Genomic DNA, 21,370 nt, shown 5'->3' with positions numbered 1-21,370 from the left:
GGGGAGGAAATCCTGGTGCGCGTCTGGCTTCTGGGCCCTCCGACTGGACCATCCCTGGTTTTCAAAAATCCATGCTTGGCACCCACGACGTGGACAAGACTGAGAAACGTGCCGAGTGAAAGAAGGCCACCGCCCGCCCTAGGGACCGCGTGTGTGAGTCACCATAACAGGCAGATCTAGAGAGACAGCAAGGAGGTCATGGCGGCCAGGGCCGGGGAGGGACGAGGAGTGGCTGCCAGCAGGTCGGGCTCCCTTTGGGGGCGACAGAAATGTTCTGAAATGGATTCTAGTGATGGTTGAATGATTTTGTGTATTCAAAGCCGTATTGTACACTTTAGATGGGTGAGCTAGAGAGGTGTGTGAATTATATCTCAGGAAGACTGCTTTTAAAAAACAATTGAGCGGCGTCCCCAGGCTTGGGGGGGGCGTCTCATGAGCCCGTAAGATTAATCAAACAAACCTGGGTGCCGACAACACCGTGGCATGGTTTTCCCCTTTGGAACAGGGATGTGTCATCTGCCTCCTCCACGGCCCCTGAATTTGCCTGGAGTCCGTTTCCTCCAGCAATCACTCTGTTCCCTGGAGAAAGTGTAACAATACCAGATCCCATTAGGAAATTCATTGGTGGGCTGCAAATCCCCTTATATTTGAAAGATCCCTGGGAAGGGGCCCCCTTTTGCCTTGCCCCACTAACCGCCTACTGCTTTAATCATAGCAGCCCCAGTCCAAGGAAAGAAAGGAACGAGAGCCATTACCCCACCCCATCTGCAGGGGCCCCGTGGGCTGTTCTGAGACGCTGCCGGCTGCCAGGCTCCGTGGGGCCGGGAACGACGTATGTCCCAGGCCCACTCCTAAGAGTACCTTCCTTGGGGAGCTTGGAACGCTCGGCTGTGGTAGAGAGGGCACGATGAATGTGTCTGCTCAGGGCCTGCTTTCTGTTAGGCAGGAATTGTCACACGTGTGGCTTTGAAGCCGGAGGAAAGGCGACTCCTAACCTCCCTGTGATGATCTGTCTGGCCGAGACGAGCTGGGTGTGGTGTGAGATCCATATTCACAACGCCACACATGTTGGCAGACAGTCTTGCCCATCATCCCTTGGAACCCCCCCCCCAGGATCCTGAGCAGCTGTGGGTGAACACCGGAGGAAAGGGGGCGAAATCCTTTCACTTCCAGGGATAGTCACCAGCGGAGGGAAGAGCTGGCACGGGGGAGGGACTGGCATCCAGTTCCTGTCGTGTTCCCGGCACACAATAGTGTGCCAAGGAACATTTATATCCGGGCCGGGCACTCTTCTAGACTTTACAGGTTGTAGTAGCTATCCACGGCTGCGTAACAAACAATGACAAATTTAGCAGCTCATAGCGACCTGTTTATCGTCATGCAACTCAGCCGGGTCCTCCACTCAGGGCCTTGCAGGCGGCTCTTCAAGGCGCCGGCCGGCTGCACACGCATCTGGAGGCCCTACCGGGGAAGGACCCACTTCCAGGGTCATGTGGGCTGCTGGCGCAGTTCATTTCCCTTGGCACCGAGGGCTGCTTCAAACACGCACATACGAGCATTTCTGCAGACGTGGGTTTGCGGTTCCCTGGGATGTCAACCTGGGAGTGGAATTGCTGGGTCACTGGGTGACACTACGTTTGACCTTCTGAGAAGCCACCAATCACTCTCCAAAGCCACTGCCCCATGTTACGGTCCTACCAGCTGTGGGTGTGTTCACACAGTGTTTTAACAGGTTGTGACTAGATAGTGATATTTAATAATCACGAGAGTGCATTTTTGAAAAGTGGATTCCCAGAGCAACTGGGTGTCTCCTTCGGGAAGCGTCCATCTCTTGCTTTTGGCTCAGGTCATGATCTCAGGGTCGTGAGATTGAGCACAGCACCAGGCTCCATGCTCAGTGAGGAGTCTGCTTGAGGTTCTCTCTCTCCCTCTCTTTCTGTCCTTCCCTACCACATGCTCACTTCCCCCTTCCAAATAAATAATAATCTTTAAAGTTTTGTTTTTAAAGATTTTATTTATTTGACAGAGATCACAAGTAGGCAGAGAGGCAGGCAGAGAGAGAGAGGAGGAAGCAGGCTCCCTGCTAATCAGAGAGCCTGTTGCAGGGCTCGATCCCAGGACCCTGGGATCATGACCTGAGCTGAAGGCAGAGGCTTTAACCCACTGAGCCACCCAGGCGCCCCATAAATAATAATCTTTAAAAAATAAATAAAAATGAATTAATGAAAGTAGATTCGCAGGCTGCTTTTGAAAGATCTGATCTGGCAAGGTAGATCTCTGTTCCCTCCATGTGACATTGGTGGCACTGAGACTGTGCCATTCCCCTATGTTCTGTCCTACCTGGTGCCTTGTTCATGGTTTACTCTTCTGGCCCCTCAGGAATGAGGGTTCAAATCTCTCTTTCCTCCCCGTCCTCCCTCCCTTTCAAAACCTGCTCCCTTGGAAGGCCTAGTTCAAATTCCACCTCTTCCAGGAAGACTGCCTGGATTTCTCCAGGCCTGGAGAGATCTTCTAACTTCTACAGGGCTTTTCATCTGCACCTCTCTTGCCGAGTCAAATTCCCTTTTGCTCTCTGCTCTTCTCTACTTAATAGCCATGTCCTCCATTTGCTTTCTAACAGCTGAGTCTGCTCCCAACTGCTTGGGTTCAAATCCCAATGCCTCCAATCACAGCTGAGAGCTCAGGCCACTTTATCTCCTCTTGTCTCTGTGTTCTGGTGTGTGACATGGTGGGTGAGAGGGTCAAGCATGGCACATCGTAAGTGGGGTCCTCCTGCCCACCGCTCCCCATCCTGGAAGCCATCTCTACCTCCCAGAGGTGGCCCCCCACCACCTTCCCCCAGCAGGACCTGGGTACCCCAGCTCCAGGAGGAGAAGCAGGAAGGGGGCCCTCCCCTCTCTCCCTTCCACCAGCCTGTGGGCAGGGGTCAGAGCCAGTCTCTCCCTCCACTGCCCTCCTCCACTCCCCCCTCCATAGCCCACCCCAGGGGGTTTACAAGAACGCTTCCTGGTTTGACCAGTTACCACCCCTCAGAGCGTTCGAGGCTGGCTGGACAAGCCGACCTGTGACCGATGGTGGACACAGCAGCCTGCGCCTGTTTCCCCAGGATGAGATTGCAAGGGCAGCTCGAGCCCGACAAGATGAGATACACATGGGGCTCCTGGGTCCCTGCCATGCCGACGGGCCCCTGGCCCCTGGGCCAGCGAGCAAGGGAATAAAGTGTGCCGGGCTGAGGAGCCGCCTCCTCCTGGCTCCAGTCTAAGCCGCCAGCACACCTATGGGATTTGCAGGGGCTGTGGTCTGGGCAGTGTCACCATATGGATCCCATAAATTAAAGCATTCCCGGAAACAAACGGTAAACGTATCTGCCTCTCGCAGGGAGGGCTGGCGGAGCCCCTGCTCACCGGGGAATTCTGGGCCATCCATCTCTCTTAGGGCACTTTGGTTTTATGGCACTAATCCCTAAAACAACTGGGTCAACATGAAGCTGCTTTCCGATGAGCTCGTCGTCGGGAGGTGGGGGGTCGCCGGCCGGTGGGACTGGCCCACAGCCTCCCCTCAGGGCAGGGCCTCTGAGGTTGGAGGTGCGAGCCCAGGACCCGAAGCCCTGTTGACTGGTGGGGGGACTCAGCTCAGGAGTCAAGCAGTTCTGCGACCTCAGGTTCCTCCGGCGCCTCTCTGAGCCTCAGTTTGCCCAGATGTGGGAAGAGGATGGGGCCTCCAGGATAGTCCGAGTCATAGAGATAGGAAGTAGGATGGTGAGTGTCAGGGGGTCTGGAGAAAGTTCTGGAAATGGGTTGAGGCGATGGTTGCTCATTGTGAATGTACTTCAGGCCACCCGTTGTACACCCGTTCCACCACAATGAAAGAACTGGAACAAGGGGCTGGGGTTGGGGGGATGGGGAGACCACCCGGTTGCATGAACTAAAGATCCGCTGGGCTAATCATCGGAGTCATGATTAACCAGCAGGTAGTTATGCCAGCTTCCATGCAGGCCTGGGGCTTGGGGAGCAACAGGGCCGGCGGGTGGAGCCCCATGGCCCAGCGGCCAGCCTGGTGTCCTAGGGCAGGGGTCACAGGGCAAAGAAGACACGCACCCTGGGGCTCATCCTGGGGGTCCTGGGGACCAGCCCTGCACTGCTCCAAGCCAGCTCAGCCGAGTCCCTGATGGCAAAGCCAGGCCATCATGGGGGAGGCGTGGCACCCAGTGGCTCGGGCAAGTATGTCCAAGACTCACCCTGTCCCCTCTTGTCCTTCCAGGTCACATCTGCATCTCTCGAGGCATCGACAGCTGTCCACGTCCCCGCCAGGGAGCCTGAGCCCCGGCCAGGCGCCCCAGCAGAGAGCGCGCCCAGAGGCCCCCGGACGGCCCAGGAGCCGGGACCCACCCGGTGTCCGCAGAGCAGCGTGGCCGGGACCGGAGCGGACCTGCCCGGCACAGGTTAGACCCGCGCGCTCTGCCGTCTCTGGGTGCTGGTGTGGCTCATGCCGTCCCCAGCAGGGAGGGGGGCTCCCAGCACTGAGTTCGGGCACGGATCTCCACCCCATGGTCAGCACATCCTCGGGGAGAGCCTGGAGGCCGCGTCTCCCTTCTTTGAGTTTGGCTCTTACACTCCATAGGGATTAAGTCAGTTTGTGGTTCCATCGGATCCCCTGCTTCCCAGCGCCCTGTCGGCCCCGACCCGCAGACGGCCTCCGCGTGTTGAGTCTGTGAGCTGTAATTCCGTTGTGTTCCCACGTTCGCTTTAAAGCAGGTGTACGGGATCTCCAGAACCCGCTGAGACGGGCCCTCCACCTACTCCCGCGTACCCCCATCCCGGACCCGCCCGTTCACACGCCGCTCTCTCCGGCACACCTGTGTTTGCCCGAACCGTGATTGTGTACTTTTCCTGGGGGTCTGAGCTGCGTCTCGGCCGGCGGCCCTCCCTGGCACCCCGGATCCCTCTGTGTGGTCGCCGCCCTGCGCCATCCTGACGCCCCGCGCGATGCCGTGTGCAGCCCCTCTCCACCCTTGCCGCGGGCACCGTTCCTGGGTTTCTGCGTCGTGAATGCGCCGGGGCCTGGCCCGCAGCGCTCTCTGGGGGAGCCTCCGCGCGGCCAGAGGGAGCCGGGTGTGTGGCTGGAGGAAGATGCGGCCGCCGAAGCCACAGTGTGCCTTTCGCTGCCGCCACACCAGCCTCGGAGGCCCTGTCCGCCCATCTTGGCACTTTCCCTGATGACAGTGGGGCTGTCCCTGCCTGGGTGACGTCCTGAGGCTTTCACGACGGGGCCTGTGGGACCGGGGCTGGGGGCCGTGAGTGGGTCCCTTGCAGGCCATTTGGCCGGGTGTCGGTGTGAGTGGGCACCTGCGTTCTTATCTGGGGAGGGTCCTAGAGCAACCCCTTAGGCCATTTTTCTGTCCTCAAGCCCCCTCCGTGGGGGTCCCTGTAGGTGCCCCGCATGTTGCTGCCCAGAGGGGACTGAGTCCTGAGACCCGCGCCAGCCCTGGTTGTGAGCCCCACAGAAAGTGCTGCTTGTGAGCCTTTGTGGCCCAGGAGGAGCCAGGCTGGCTGACGGGGTGGGGGGGCATGGGGGGGTGAGGGAAGCTGGCCTGCCCCACCTTCAGGGCCTGGGCTGCCCTCTGGGGCATCCATGAAGTGTTCTCAGCAAGGGACTCATCCAGCTTTCTGGGGGGCCCCCGGGCAATGCAGCCCTCCGAGGGGTTCCCAGACCCTGGCAGGTGGGTGTGCAGGTGGTAGGCGGGGATGTTGTTCGGGGAGCCGTCTCCCGCCTCCCAGCACATCAGAGCCCCAGACGTGTGCCTTCTTCCACGCCATGCCTCTCCCTCCTCATCTGAGAAACGGGCGCAAAGGCTGAGAGGGCCTGGCTTACAGGGCAGGCGTGGGAATCCGTGTAACTGGGACGGAAGAGGGTCCAGTGTCAGGCTGGCCCTGACCGCTCGCAGGTGGGGGCTGGAGTCAGCGCCATTGTGACTTGTGATTCTCAGGCACCTGGTGGTGTGTCCTCGAGGATGCTGTCCTGCCCCCCCATCCCAATCATGCCTCCGTGTTAGGTAGTAGCCTGCAAATCTGACCCTGGGGGACCGTTGCCTCCCCACCCCCGACTGGCACCCACAAGGCCCAGCCCCCCAGCCCTGGGGCTGCCCGGGGCAGGGCAGGGGCCCAAGGCCCACGTCTGCCAGCTGCTCCTGTCAGGCTGCAGCCCTGCCTGGAGGGGGGTGGGCGGCTTCCTAGCCGGAGACCTGCCTGGAGAGCCATCCTGGAGTCAGGCTCCTCCCCGGGAGGCCACTGATGCTGCTCAGAAACGTGATAGAGACTAATGGTTTATTACACACCTGCCACCTCTCATCGGGCGGGCAGCATGGGAGGCAAGCACATGCGGACACACGGCTACGAGAGCCGGGCCACACAGGCGCACACACAGAGCCAGCAAAGGCACCACACACAGAGGGGCTCACGCAGGCACGCACATACAGACCCATGTGCACACGGGCCCCGGGACTCTCTTACATGTACATTTACACACACTCACAGGCACACATATACAGGACCCGTATCCATGTGCACACACTGCCCCCCCACACACCCCCAGTCCTGCCACTTCCTTTCTCCAGAGCTCTGAACCCCCATTTCTTTACTAACTCTCCCCACCCCCTGCAGTGGTGGCTCCCTCCCCAGTGCTCACTGGGGTAGAGGCCTCTCTCAGAAGGCCCAGGGGGCTGTGAGCATCTGCTGCCTTGCAGGATAACTACCCAGCACGGTCCGTTTCTGTCCCTCAATGCCCTGCAAACATCCTGCATGTAAACACAGCAGTATTTGCTAGGGGTGGAAGCTGTCCCAGCAGGAGCCCTCGTGCCAGGCCAGGTGGCTGGACAGGGTGCTCTCGGGGACACGGAGGGCCACTCTGTTGTGTTCCCTCCCAGAGGCGGTTGTCGCATGGTTCAGAGCGCCCGCCTAGGATGTGGTCACGTGCTGATCGTAGGGAGCTTGGCTCTGGGGCTGTACGGACAGCCGGGGCTTAGGCAAGCACAGACCTTAGACCAGAAGTCTCTGGTTGGGGGAGAGAAGGGTGCAACCCAAACCTGGCCGTCGGACAGCCAGCCTCCTCTTGTAGGGTGACAAGCCCCTAGGCTCAGCTCTGTCTGATATTCTTAAACCTTTAATCAAAGCAAGATCCCTTTCTCATGGGCGCACTCACACGTGCTGTAAAATCCAGCAGGAGGAAACTCCCAACTCATCACAAATGGATGGGAACAAGCATTCCAGATCAATTATCTTTGTGCAGCCATGGCTCCTTGGGAGAGAAGCAGCACCATCTGGTGATAAGCAAGGGTGTGGCTTGGTGTCCAAGACCCAGGTCCAACTTTCCAAATCAGCACAGCACATCCCAGACATGGAGACTTGGCAAGATTCAGAATCTCCCCAAATCTTAGCTGCTCCAGTGGCGAGTAGGTGTGGTAAAAAAAGAAGTCTTCCCGTAGCATGATGTCAGTGGGATGGACATCAAGGAGGTACTCAAGGGTGCTATGCAAGGTTGTGCATGTTGCACACTGCACAACTCCGGGGTGTGCCATTCGCCTTGTGGTTGCTGCGAATGTGCTTCTTGTGTGATCATCAGGGTTGCCATACTGCACAGCAAAGGGGTAGCCCCAAGTTGTGCCCCATGAGCCCTAGATGTCCTTTCTGAGCTGTGGAAGTAGCAAATAATGTCTCCACTAAGAGATAGTGGAGGGGCGCTCAGGTGGCTCAGTTGGTGAAGCGTCTGCCTTCAGCTCAGGTCATGATCCTGGGGTCCTGGGATCCAGTCCTAACACAGGGCTTCCTGCTCAGTGGGGAGTCTGCTTCTCCCTCTGCCTCTCCCCCTGTGCTCGCTCACTTGCACTCTCTCTTCCTTTGAAATAAATCAATAAATATTTTAATAAAAGAGAGATACAGTGGTAGTCACAGACCCTCTGATGGGGTTGCAGTGGGGTCACAGGAGACCAGACCAAAATCGACTCTGTAGTCACAGTGGTGCTCCTGGGGCCCCTCCCTTTCTCAGCCGCCATGTTGGGGTGCTCGGGTCGGCCACCCCTGTTGGGTGCTCCCCAGAGCTGCTGCTCTCCTCCCACCCAGAAAGCCACCACTCTCCTGGCTCCAGGCTTTGGAGTGACCACAGCTCCTGGGGCAGCAGAGAGGAGGAACCGGGCTAGTGGTGGTGGGGGAGGAGGCTGCCCATCCGCACCCCGCTGGCCTGGCCCAGCCCAGAAGCTGCCCCCTTCACTGCCCTTGTCCACCCCCGTGGCAGGGGCTTATCTTGGAAGAGGCCTGTCCTCTCGCGTTCCTGCTGCTGCAGGTAACAGGTGACCACCGACTTGGCATCTTCAAACCACCCAGTTACTGTCCTACAGTTCTGGGGTCCGGGAGTCCAGCATGGTCTCAGTGGGCTGAACGCAGTGGGGCAGGCCAGGGCTGCTCCGTGTCCAGGCCTTCCTCAGCTTCTGGATGCCGCGTGTAGTCCCCAGCCGGTGGCCCCGTCCACAGAGCCCGTGATGCTACAGCTCTGCCCTGCTTCTCCAGTGCCTCCTCTGCCTCCTCCTTCCACGTGTATGAACTCTGTGATTGCACGAGTGCCCCTGGATCACCCGGTCGGCGGTCCCCTTTGCCATGGGAGGGTTGGTGTTGGTGTGGTCATAGCTTCCACGAAATAGGACACAGACATCTTTCAGGACCCTTGGTCTGCCCATCCCAAAGTCACTTCTAAAATCAGTTGCAGCCTGGCAGGTTCTGTGACAGATAATCCTGAGGCCATCATGGTTCCTGTTGGGTGACAGAGGGTCCCAGGGTCCCCTTAGCCCGTGGCTCTGCCATCTCTCGGCTTCCGGAGTGCGCTCAGTCCATCACCAGCAGACCCGGGTGGAGAACACAGGATACTCACCCACCTTGGCCTTGAGGCCATGTCCTTTCCGCTGGCTGGAGCCAGTTCCCGCCCCACCCAGATACAGGGGGCCCGGACAGTCCAGTGGAGGAGGGGCTGGCCACTGCAGGGTTGGGGGCTGGCTGGCCATCTCTGCCCTGATCAGCCACGTCCCAGCGGCCAGTTCGCCCAGTGCTCCGTGAGCTCTGAGAACTGGGTCTGAGCCTGGGGCGCTCCACCTGGACACCCTGCCCTGGTCCCCGTGTCCTGTAGGGGAAGGGCGGGCAGCTCTCATGCCCTGGCCGGTGCGGGAATGTGAAGCCCGGCCCCCTGGCTTCCAGCAAAGGATGGAGCTTACCCTCCGGGGCTCCCGAGGGGCTGAGGCTTTACCTGGAACCGGCTCTTGCCTCCCCTGCTCCCTGCTCCTGTCCTCTCCCCAGTCTCCCGCTGCTCGGGCCTCAGACGCATCTGCATCTCCTCGTCTGCTGCTCAGAAACCACCTGGGACAGCACATTTCCGGGGCGGGAAAATGCGTGCACCCCTTGCCTCCCCCGGACACAGGGTAGATTTGCAAGTAGGTGCTGGGGCTCCCGCCACCGCTTCCCAGAGAAAAGGCGCCCTTCAGGGGTCAAGCCAAGGACGCAAAAGAAGGAAGCCAGTGGTGAATCGGACAGGCTCCCGGGAGCCGAGCCCCTCGGGCCCCGGGCTGAGATCCTGGAGGAGGGGGGTCCAGGGGAACGAGGCAACATGGACTTGCCCCGGAGGTGAATGTTCGTGGGCGCCCATCCTGCGGCCCCTTCCTTGTCCCGGACCCCCGTTCCCTACATACCAGTTCTGCCTTGGCTCTTCCCAGCTGGGTGTGAGCACACAGTCCCTGCAGCCCAGGTCCCGCACAGTCTGTGAGGATCCAAGGGGGCTCCCCGTCCAGGGCTTAGCACTGGGCTGGGCTCTCAGAACCACAGATGCCAGGCCCTGGCCTGGGCAGAGAGAGCGCACCGGTGGCCACCTGAAGGCCGGGCCCCATAAAGGCTTTTGTCTCTTTTGTTGGGCAAATGGGCTCCTGGCCTTGGGCCTCCACTTATGTCCTTGGCTCTGACCCCAAGAAGCGCCTGGCAGGCCTCACTTGGAGCGGGTGCTGGTGCTGACTGCTTTGACAGAGAAACTCAGAGGACGCCTACCCCAGCTGCCAGCTGCTCCGAGGACACGGTGGGGTTTGGGGGGTGTCCAGTCTCTGCCTCTCCAGCCCTGCATGCCCCCTCTCCCTGGCTCTGTGGGCAGGGCTCCGTCTGGCCTCCTGGGCGCCTCCCCACTCTCCACCCGCTCTCCCTTCCTGCGTGGCCGCAGCCGCGCTGGGATCCAAAGCCTCTTTTCTCTGCAACAAGCTGCGGGTCCATCTTCTTGGGAGCTCAGGTCATGCTGGGGAGCACGGGGCCTGCAGGTCGGGGCAGCCTGGAGAGGCCCTTTGCTTGTGGTTCCTTGTCGCCCCAGGAGCCTCTCCGATGTTTAGCCGGGACTCGCTCACCCCCGCGGGCCTGAACACCCTTCTCTCTGTTGTTCGGCTGGCCCAGGGTCCGCTCGCTCTCAGCTGGCCCCTTGGCTGGCATGTGACTCTCGGTGTCTGACTGATATCGGTTTCATGAAATTAGGAGAAGAGAATTTCACACATACAGTTTCGTAAAACGGTACGTCGAGCATTGGCCGAAACGCAGTCCATGAGGGCGCGAGCTCAGAGGCGTGCCTTGCCCGCAGAGCTACCGCCAAGAGGGTCTGAGTGCCTGAGCCCCCGTTTCTTTCCAGGGTCGGGCTTTCGGGTGGGGATGAAGAGGTGACTGGGGCTCGGGTGGGGGCGAGCGGGAGCTGGAGCCGGGCACTGATGTCCCCGTGAGCCTGCCTGTCCCCCTCCTGCCCCAGCCTCCGCTCACCCACTAACCTGCTTTCCCCGGTTCAGGCTGATAAGCTGGTGCTCAGGGACCTCAGCTACCCCCGTGTAGTGCCACATGGGTTCAGTTAGTTCCAAGAGCCGCATTTCCAAACCCTGCTGTGCCCCACACCGACTTGCACCTGTGACAGGACTGAGAGCAGAAACCATTTGGAAGCTGGTACTCTCCCAGCAGACCTTTGCTTGCGTCTTCGCCACAACTGCCTGTTCGCACGTTGACACCGTCATTTATGTGTGTGCATTTTTTTCATAAATATTTATTGAGCACCTACTACTGCGTGCCAAAGACATGTTAGGCAAAATGCATGATACCAGGTGGTGTGAAGTGCCGTGAAGAGAAATAGGGTAGGGGGACACAGAGGGGTGAGAGCTGTGACTTTAGGCAGGGTGGTCACAGAAGGCCTTGTTGAGAAGGTAGTATTGGACAGAGAGCTCCAGGCTCTGGGAAGAGCAGTGCAAAGGTCCTGGGGCAACCTGTGCTCATCTCACTTGCCCTTCTCATGAAGGCTGGGACTATATCTCACTGTCCTCTTTCTCTCTCTGAACCTGACACAATGCACTTAACAGGTAACCCATGAACAACTGTGGAGCAAATACAAGTTTTTCAGTCATCTAGTGCTGGGGAACCAGATGGGATGGTAAGGAGAAAAAGGTTCTTCTATGCACAGGGGGCTTAGATCTCCTCAGGCTTCCTGGGCCTGGGGCTGACATTCAAGGCAGGTTCCTACTCCATTCCGGAACTTTTCTTCCCTCCGAGGTTGTTGCTCCAAACTATAAAATTCTAGGGACCCCTTGCTGCTTGCTTCTCCAGAGGTTTGACATACTGGAGTCAAGGACTCTTGAAGGTGACCTGTGAATGATTGGTTCTTTCTCTCCCTTGAACGTGGATGACTCTGAGGAGGGGCTATGAGCTCCCTGAATCAAACACATAGAGGAGAGCATTTTTTTTTTTAAAGATTTTGTTTATTTATTTGACAGAGACCCAGCAAGAGAGGGGACACAAGCAGGGGGAGTGGGAGAGGGAGAAGCAGGCTTCCTGCCACAGGGAAGCCTGATGCTGGGCTCGATCCCAGGATCCTGGGATCATGACCTGAGCTGAAGGTAGGTGCTTAATGACTGAGCCCCCCAGGCGACCTGAGGACAGCATTTATCGAGCGACTGCTGTATGTAGGAGCTGGGAGTCTGGGCACAGCTTTCTTCCCGGTTGTACTCCTTTCCTGCAACTGCTGGAAGAAACCACCGTGAACTCAGCACAGCTGTATGACCTCACAGCCCAGAAATCAGAGGCGGCCGCTGGGCTGGCTCCTCCCGGAGGCTCCAGAGGAGAACCCAGTCCCTTGCTTTGCCAAGCTTCGAAGGCTCCCAAGGCTCGTGGCTCACGGCTCCTTGCCCCACCTCTCCAGCCTCTCCTTTCTGGCTCACGCTGGCGACCACGCAGTCCTGCCTCCCTCTTAGGAAGGCCCTTGTGATCACATGAGGCCCCTGTATTATCCAGGGTCATCTCTGTATCTCGAGGCTCTGAGCTGAATCACGTGTGCCGAGTCCCTTTCACCAGGTGACATGACATACTCACAGGCTCCAGGGATGAAAAGATGCCCATCTTTGGGGGACTGTTATCTGCCCCGCCGTGCTGGCCACCGTGGCCATGCCGAGCTCGCCATGTGCAGCCGGAGGGGCACGGGGTCCAAGCTCTCGACTAAAGCATGGGCAGGCCGGTGAGGACCCCAGGGGCATACGGGACGCGAGTGAGCGCTGACGCGAAACTGGGCATCCTGCAGACGCTTTGCCAGGGCTAGCCCCTCAGGCTTCGTGGCCGAGTTCCTAGGGGAGCCTGAGATAGCCCAGTTCACCCCTAACAGGTGCAGTCTAGGTCATCCTGGGCCAGTCTCCACCGCTGGAACACGAGGAAGATGACAGGACCTTTGTCTCGGGACTGTTGCTGTGGAGGTGACCCAAGTTGCCAAGCCCTTGGGTGTCCCCACACCACCCTGGCAGGAGACAGAGCAGGGGCGTCCCGGAAGGGGCTGGATTCTTGCCCACCCTAGGACAGTCTCGGTGCAGTTTGGTGTTTTTCCCAGGAGGTGGCGCAACATAGCACTAGAAATGGGGCTTGAGTCACAGCCCTGGACCGCCCCCAGCCCTGGCTCCCACCCCTGCTGCCCATCCCAGGTTCAGGACGGGGCTTCACCCCAGAGCCTTAGACAAGGCTCTGCCTCTCCCATAGCCTCCCAGCACCTCACCCAGGAAGCAGCCTGTGGGCCCACCTTCGGGAGGGCATCCCTCCGCCTGCCCCCTACAAGCCAAGGTCTCCACCCCCAGCAAATGCCCAACTGTCCTGTCCCCGCACAGGCCGAGAGGGGTTCTCACAAAGGGCAGAATGGCCGAGAAAGTGTAGTGCACCTAGGAGGGGAGCAGGGGAGGAGGGAACACAGAACAGGGCCTGTCGACTTTTGTAGGGCAGAGAGGAGACCCTCCGGGGAGGAGAACCCAAGAGCTAAGACCCCAGTGACAGCAGGTTTCCTTCCCCCTTATGAGACCTCCTCCGTCTCCCAGGGGAGCTTCTGACCCAGGTGGCAGAGACCACAGCCCTGCAGCGGGATGGCCTCCTGCCCTGGAATTCCCCCAGAGCCTCAGGACCCCTGCCTCAGGACCCCTGCCTCTGCCTCCTGCCCTGGAATTCCCCCAGAGCCTCAGGACCCCTGCCTCCTGCCTCAGGACCCCTGGAATTCCCCCAGAGCCTCAGGACCCCATCAGGGCTGGGCCCCCCCCCTTCCCCATCATAGCCTTCCAGCGGATCACCCGCCGAGGCCTCACGTCCCCAGTCTAGGGCAACAGGCCTGCACCCTTTCCCTGTGCCAGAGCCGAGCCGCCCTTGGCCCATGCCTCCCTGATGTCCGCCCTTGGTGCTCCTGACCTCTGGGAAGGCGGCCAGGTGGACGGTTCCTGCGGCCTGGAGCGAGTACAAGCCCACGGCGGGGACTGGTGCAGAGCGGGTGCCCGGAACAGACTGCCCAGTGACTCCGTGACGGAGAAGGGGGGCTTGGGTGGGTGTGGTGCCCCTGCGGGACCCGGGGTCCTCTCTGCTCCCCAGGACAGCAGTAAATACCTTGGCCCACTGGGTCTGGCGGGGGAAGTAGGGAGCCGGCTTTGCAGGGAAAGCAGGAAGTGGCCACCGCAGCGCCTGCCGCCCGCCGCCCTCCAGCGCTCCCCGTGCAGCCCGCGGGGGTGTGCGCCAGGGCGGGCTGGAGGCCGGGAGGGCAGGAGGAGGGCCTGCCGCCCGCGTGGTTGTGCCTCGGCCTGCTGGCTGGCCCCCTGCCTCTCTCCACTGTCTTCTCAGGAGTCTGCTCCTGGACCCCAACTGCGGAGCCGGGAGAGCCCAGCTCTGCTTCTCCCGGCCCTGCTGCTCCACCCCTCTCAACCCTCCCCCAGGCCTAAGGGAGCTGCTCCGAGCCCGCCCGGCCAGGCCTGGGTGGGCGGGCCAGGGCCTGGGACTGTCTGTTCTCATGGACCAGAAGAGCCCTAAGTGGAAAGTGCTCCTGCCGGGTGAGTCCCCAGGATGGCCCCCTGTGGGGCCATGGTGGGTGAGGGGGTGGGACATGGGTCCTGCGACGCTGGCCAGACTTCCAAAGACAGACGTGGGGGGGCGGTAAAGTGCTGGCCTGTGACTTGGGGAGGGGTGCGTGTCCTCGCTGCAGGGGCACCTCGGAGCATGTGTGGAGCTTGAGCGTGGCCCCGGGGGAGAGATGTGATGTCCCGGGAGGCCAGCATAGTGGCCCCAGTCGGAGCCCAGGAGGGAGCACCCCTGCCGGGGTGGGGGGCTGCCCAGCTGCCCAGGACAGGGAATAGTCTAGAAACCAAATGACCTTCTCTGTAAGAAGTGAGAGGGGAAGGGCAGGAAGGGTCGGATGCGAGCCAGGTAGGTCCAGGAGCTCGGGCAGGTCAGGAAGGCTGAGGACACATGACTGGAGAACCTGAGAACCTGGGAGCGGCAGGTGTGCCCGGCCCAGGGGACGCCAAAGCCCCGGGGGTCCCGCTCCCACTCCAGATGGGGTACAAGGGCTTCCCGCCTCGCCTTCCCCCCACCACAGCCAGCTTTGGGGGCAGCAGAAACCACACGCAGGGTGCCCAGCTGGGGAGTGGGAGGCACGGACTCTGGTCCTGACCCTGCACTCAGCAGCTGGGATTTAATCTGATGAAGGAGGAGCACACAGACAAGGGGAGCCCAGTCCACTGCCTGTCTGTGGACAGGCCGGCCGGCCGTGAGGTAGTGAGCTCCCTGAGCCCAAGAGTATTCAGGCAGAGTCCACCAAACTGGTTGGACCATCACGGAAGGGCCAAGACCAGACAGGACAGTCTTCCTTCCGTGTCTCAGATTCCAGGACCCTTCTCCTCTGTGCACCTCCTTGGTACAACAAGAAGGACCATAGCGGCTGGCGTTTAGCTAACACCTACTGTATACCAAGGCTGTTGGCCACACTTGTGGGTGTTGGCTCATGGATGCTCACAGCACTGTGAGCTAGGCCCTGTTCTTCCCGCATGTTCCAGATGAGAAGACGGGGTGGGAGGTGCAGTCAGGTAATTGGCCGGTGGTCACGGACCTGTCTGTGGAGGGGCACGCCTGGGATCCAAGGTGTGTGGCACAAAGCTTACGTCCTGAGCCACTGTGCAGGACGAGATGTCTCCTTGATTACAGGAATTCCAACCCTAGTCCCAAAGGTTCTCCAGAATCGCTTCAGGGTCTTGGCTGGAGAAACAGTGAGCTGTGGCTTTCCAGAGGCAGGTCCTCTGCCAGGCTGAGCTCGGCCTAGGTCCTGCCGGAACAGGCAGGTGCCAGAATGAGGCACCCGTGGGGACGGGCAGTGGGACACCTCGTCCACCCCAGGGGCACTGGGCAGCACCGTCATGACACAACTGGGTGCTGGGAAGGCAGCCAGGGGCTGTGGGGGGAATCTCATCACATGGCACAGCCCCAGTGTGGCCCCTTCCTCATGCTCTGTACTTTCTGGGGCCTCCCCAGAGCACACGGTCCTCAAACAGAGCTATAAAGCTGAGCACCGGCCTGGGTCCTGGATCCTAGATGGAGGACCTTGGTAGGTGGTGTCTCCCTACCTCCAGGCACGGCTCAAGCCCACCTCTTCCAGGTAGCCTTCCATGATTATCCTGTCCTGGGACCATCCCTTTTTCTCTCTGATTATATCTTTCCCTCAGCGCCAGAGTGGGAAGGGAACTTAATTGGCTTTATCTAGGCCTAAACCAGGGCACGCTGAGAGCACAGAAGGTGCTCTCATTTATTAGATGGGGTGTTAGGTGAGAACCAGGGCTGTCCCGGACAAACCAGACAGTGGCCCAGCAGGTATCGTAAGTGTGGGTGTTGCCTTTTCTGGTTCTTTTTCTTTGTTATTTCAGACAAAATAGAGGGACATGGGAAGGGGAATGAGGGAAAGGAAAGAAGGAAAGGTTCAGGCTCTTAGGTCTTCTGTTTTCTAGTGGAGTCTCCGATTCTTGATCTGCGATGTGGGGGTGCTGGCAGCAGCCACCGAGAGGGTCACAGGGAGGACTCAGCAAGGCAATGCACATAGCAAAGGGTCAGTCACCATGTCCTGTGTCCACCTCCATCCCTCCAGCACCAAGCTGGTGTCTGATGTGGTTACTGACACCTAGAAGGGGGTCTGCACACAGTCGGTGCTCAGCAAACCATTCGAGGATGGGTGTGTGGCTGCTTAACTGAGGAATGGATGCGTCCTCTCTCCTCCCTCCCAGCCTAGGGTAGTGTGACTGTGCTTTTGTCCCCACGGCCCCCGTGGTCACGCAGTTCCAAGGCTGGGCTGGACTTTCTGGCATCTCCTCCATCAGCTGTGGACCTGGCTGCTCCCCAGGCCTCCCTCCCCTGCCTCCAGGTCCCATCAGGACAGACAAGTCAAGTGGGTGCGCAGGCCGGCAGCTCATTGTTCCGGCTGCTGTGCGCGAGCGACTCCGAGTTGGGCGGGGGCAGCTCTGAGTGCTCGTATGCGCGTGTGCCCACCCAGCAGGCCCAGCAGGTGAGGTGTCCTCTGTGGCTTCGGGCCAAGGGAATGAGTGAGCAGACGGTGGCTTTGGCGGCCAGCCACACCTGCCATCCACGGAGGGTGTGAGGGACACGGACGTGACACGTCTGACCTGCTGGTTTGGTGGGGGCTGTGCAGGGGAGGGCCCACGAGGCCCGCTTTCGGGACCACAGACCCTCTCCTGCTGGGCAGCCCTCTGCCACCCACTGCCAGAAGAAGGCCTCTGGCCTCTGTAGGGCAGGGACGGACACACGGACAGGGCCAGCCTCTCTACCCCTTCACCTCGGTGATGGGGGCACCATGCCCTCCCTTCCAGGGGCCGAGAGACCATCCCAGGCACCCCTTGCTCACCAGATGTGGTATGAAGAGGAGGGCTCTGGACCCGGCTGGCCTGGGTTCGAATCCTGGCACTCCTGCCTAGAGCTGTGTGCCCCTGAACAGGCTGCCTAACCTCTCTGGGCCATGTGAACTGTCAGCACCACTGCCATCCTTGTCTGGAAGTGTGGGGATCCCAGGACCCCACGGGACCCCCATGGGCCTGGGGTGGGAGGCAGCCACCAAGGGGGAGATACAGCTCCCTTACCTGGAACAGAGCAGCTGCTCCAAAATTGCCAAAAGACACGTCTGAGGGGCGGCTCTGGCTGCCCTTCCCCACCCCCAACATCCTGGCCCTGCCCCTCTCTCCCCCTCACCTCACCCAGCAAGGTACGGGAAGAGAAGAGCATGTATTAAGCGCCAGCTGCATGCCAGGTCTCAATTAATCCATTCAGCTGTGTTTTATACATCAGGGAGTCGTCTCATGAGGTGGGAGCTCTGCCCCAGGCCTGTGAAAGGCCCAAGACCAGCCCAGCAATGCCGAAGCAGGACTTCCCACCAGGAACCAACCTCCACGCTCTGGGGCGGCCTCCCTTCCCACTCCTGGGGCCCGAGCCACTGCTTCCTGAGCCCTCAGGCTCTCCCAAGGGCTGCCCCAGCCCCTGGCCAGGGATAGAGCCACAAACCTATAACCTCCTCCACGGCCCCCAGCATGGTCTCAGGGACCAGACCACACAGGCAAACCTGGGTGCCTTGTCCGAACCTCAGTCCTCCTATCCATCAAATGGGGATAACCCAGGATCTCCATCCTCCCTGGTGTTGGGAGAGCCGCCGGGGGCATGGTTCTTGGCACAGAATAGGCCCCGGTAACCCTGGGCCATCGTGAGTGCTGCTGCTGTCGCCCTCCCCTTTGGCCACCACCCTGGGCCCCCAGGGACCGGTCTGGGCTGAGTTTGGTGACTGGGTGGGCTGGTCTGGCCGCCTCGAGTCTCCCTAATGGCAGGTTTGGGCACAGACAGAGCCTGTGGCCTGGCAGTGTGGGCTGGTGGCTTTACTCCCCCCTCTCCCCCATCCCTGCCCACCCGCCCGCCGTGTGGTCCCAGCGGGGACACGTGAACACAGCCTGGCTCTGTTCTCAGAGCTGTGGGAGGCGGGCTGTCACCGCGGGAGCCAGCAGCTGGACGTGAGCCCAGAAGTGGGGGACGGGCGGCGGATGTCTGCACCTTCACCCCTCAGCACCAGGCTCTGCCAAGCCACAGGTGCCCCCACAGCACAAAGTGTGAGTGGGAGTCCCATTGGGTGCAGGACAGGGGCTGGGCAAGGGAGGAGGGCACGGTGAAGGGGCACATAGGAGAGCAAAGAGGGGGTCTTTTGTGGGAGAGCTGCTCCACTGTTCCGGGGAAAGACATGTCCAAGGCAATCTGCAAGGGATCTGCAAATCCCCCTACACAGCCACCATCCTGGGGACGTGGGCCCTGCTGGGTTTCTGGACTGCTCCTACCGTTGGGCAGGTTGTGCACTATACAATCTCGGGGTGTGTGTGGGGGGGGGGTGATTTGCAATGTACAGTGGCCCAGGTTCTCCTCCCCATCTTCCCCACCAACCACATTCTGATTTTCGGTTCTGAAGTTCTGGTCGCCTTTGGTTGTAAGCCTGAAATGTTGGTGGGGGTGGCATGTGTCAGCGATCCTGTGTGACAGGCACCCACAGAGGGCCACACATGGTGGGCTTGGGGTGGGGGACTTACAGGAAGCCATAACCATCTCTTGGAGCATCCCATGCACCCCGTTCTCCACCAGCATCCGTGTAGCATCAGAATGTTGTAGATACTGGGCCTCCCTGCCCCCTACTCCATTCCCTCGTTTGCCCCCTGGCGCTCCTCTCCAACATATAAAATCTTCACTCTAGGACTCATGTATGGTCTGCTGGCCAAACAGAACCGAGGAAGAGAGACACCTGCTGAAACTTCTCCCAGCTGTGTGGCCTTGGGCAAAGTGCCTAACCTCTCTGTGCCTTAGTTTTCTCAACTGAAACAGGTAATAGACTAGGTCATAGGGCAGATTAGATGAGAGCTATGGGAAGCACCTTACGCAGAGACAGTGGGTAGAAAGTGCCCGTTGCTCCTCACTCCACGTGTCCTGGGTAGAGCTTCTGGCTCTTTTTCTCTGGCACGGGGAGGTCCTGGCAAGCGGGGGGCTAGTGCAGGCTAGGCATGGGGTAAGCCCTGGATTCATAAACACCTGCTGGGTAGTGGGGGGAAGGTTCACATGAACCTCACATGCACTCATGGGCCCGAGTGCAGAGTGTGCTAGAATGTTCCTACTGGTGCCCAGGAAGACACAGGCTCTGTGGTGGCTGCTCATCCCTATCTCAGGCCTTCTGCAGACAACCTTGTCACCAGGAAAGGGGTTTATCAGCTGCTCACCTGCGCCCCAGCCATCTTGGGAACATGTGTGGTCGAGCGGATTTCCCGGGGGATGGCATCCCATCTCCTCCTTGGCAGGGTCCAGGGCATGGCCACAGAGAGGGGCTGGCCCATTGGCCTTCCTGCCCAGTCTGCAGGTGGTGCTATGACCATGCCAGACGTGCTGGGGGAAGGGGCTTCTTTCTCAAGTCCAAAGACAGGACATCAGGCATTTGGCCTTGGGAAGTCAAAGACTTATCATTTCCAGAACGTTCTGTGGATTATAAGGGTCAGTAAATTCTAACATAGATGGTCACCATAACTCTCAATGACAGCAAGAGGTCAGAGGTAGGGGATCTTGTCCTCAGGGATCTTAATGTCCAACTGGGCACTCCAAAGATTAAAGGCATATAGCTGTGGCAGTCTGGGAGGGCTTCCTGGAGGAAGAGAGACAGAGTTGTGACTTGAAAGAGTCTAACATACAGAAGTGGTTGGTGGAGTCTTAGAGGCAGAGGGAGACAATTCTGTGGATGGGCAAGGGGTAGTGCCCTAGGACTTCATGCAAATTTTGGAGAAGCTGGAACCCCACCCTCCCATCTCCCACTTTTGCCTCTGGATCAACCCCACTGTTTTGCAGATGAGGAGACTGAAGCTTAGGGAGGGTCAGGGCCATAAGCAAGATGGAGGTTGGGCGAGGCGAGGTGAGGGATGCCCCTCCCCACCTCCCAGGTGCCCCCACGTCCAGCCCCTCCACTCTGGGGGTGACTGGCCGTCTCTGTGGGCCTCCGTCATGATCTGGTTAAGTGCCGTGTCTTGGACACTAGGTCTTTGCTCTGTGTTACTTGGTAGCAATTTGAAATCCTGACATAAACCCAGTTAACAAATTGACTCCATTTGGTGTGGCCCCAAATCTAATTAGATCCAATTAATACTCATGAAGGGGTCTGTGTCATCGGCCCTGATCCGTCATCCAGCTCTGAAACCAGCCCTCTCCGGTTCCTCCAGCCGGGCTGTGCCTTTTGCAGCTGGGGAAGACCCCTTCTCCTTGTTCTTTGCACTTTATTGGGGACGTGGATGTTTCCGGGGGGCCTGGGAACCCGCCAGTTGTCTGTTAAAGTCTTTGCAGTGAACGTTCATTTAAACTTTTTGTACTGAAATACAATTTACATAACATAAAAGAAACATTTTATAGTAAACGATTCAGTAGCTTCTAGAATGTGCACAGTGTCGTGCCTGCCACCTCTGTCCAGTGCAAGAACATCTTCCTCCCCCCAGGAGGAAGCCCCCTTCCCCATCAGCTGGCACCCCCGCCCCCGCCCACCGCAGCCCCAGCAACCACTAACCTGCTTTCTGTCTCTATGGCTTTGTGCTTTCTGGACATGTCACGGAAATGGCATCTCTGGTGGGTGATCTGTGATGGGCCTCCTGCCCCTCACACGTTTTCCAGGTTCATCCATGGGTAACATGACCAGTACACCATCCTTTTTCATGACCAAATAATGTTCCATCCATGGACTGCCCACATACTGTGTTCGCTCTGCCGCTAAGGGGCATTTGGGCCATCTCTGCCTTCTGGCTACTGTGAATGTCCACGTGCAAGTTTTCCTTCTGACATCTGTTTTCAGTGCTTTGGGGTATATCCCGAGAGGAGAACCTGCTAGCTCATGTCATTAACTTCTTTTTATTTCAAAAACACGTACAGAGGGACACCTGGATGCCAGTTCAATAGTCACAATATCCCTGAGCAGTAGATCCTGTTAGACCCATTTTACA

The 21,370-nt window shown here is 59.3% G+C and overlaps 1 protein-coding gene across 3 annotated transcripts in view; it reads left to right on the top strand.

The window, feature by feature from the left end:
• GSE1 (Gse1 coiled-coil protein) overlaps positions 1–21,370 on the top strand; it is a 387,016-nt gene that overhangs the window by 137,202 nt on the left and 228,444 nt on the right. For all 3 annotated transcript variants that reach the window (XM_032853822.1, XM_032853821.1, XM_032853820.1), the window contains exon 2: positions 4,261–4,441. In XM_032853822.1, the coding sequence (XP_032709713.1) occupies positions 4,261–4,441 (181 nt within the window). The remainder of the gene's footprint in view (positions 1–4,260; positions 4,442–21,370) is intronic.

The sequence above is a fragment of the Lontra canadensis genome, unplaced genomic scaffold, assembly GCF_010015895.1.
Source record: "Lontra canadensis isolate GAN:19392208 unplaced genomic scaffold, GSC_riverotter_1.0 scaffold8, whole genome shotgun sequence".
NCBI lineage: Eukaryota > Metazoa > Chordata > Mammalia > Carnivora > Mustelidae > Lontra > Lontra canadensis.
The sequence above is the reverse complement of the archived record's forward strand: the minus strand, read 5'-3'. Positions and strand labels throughout refer to the sequence as shown.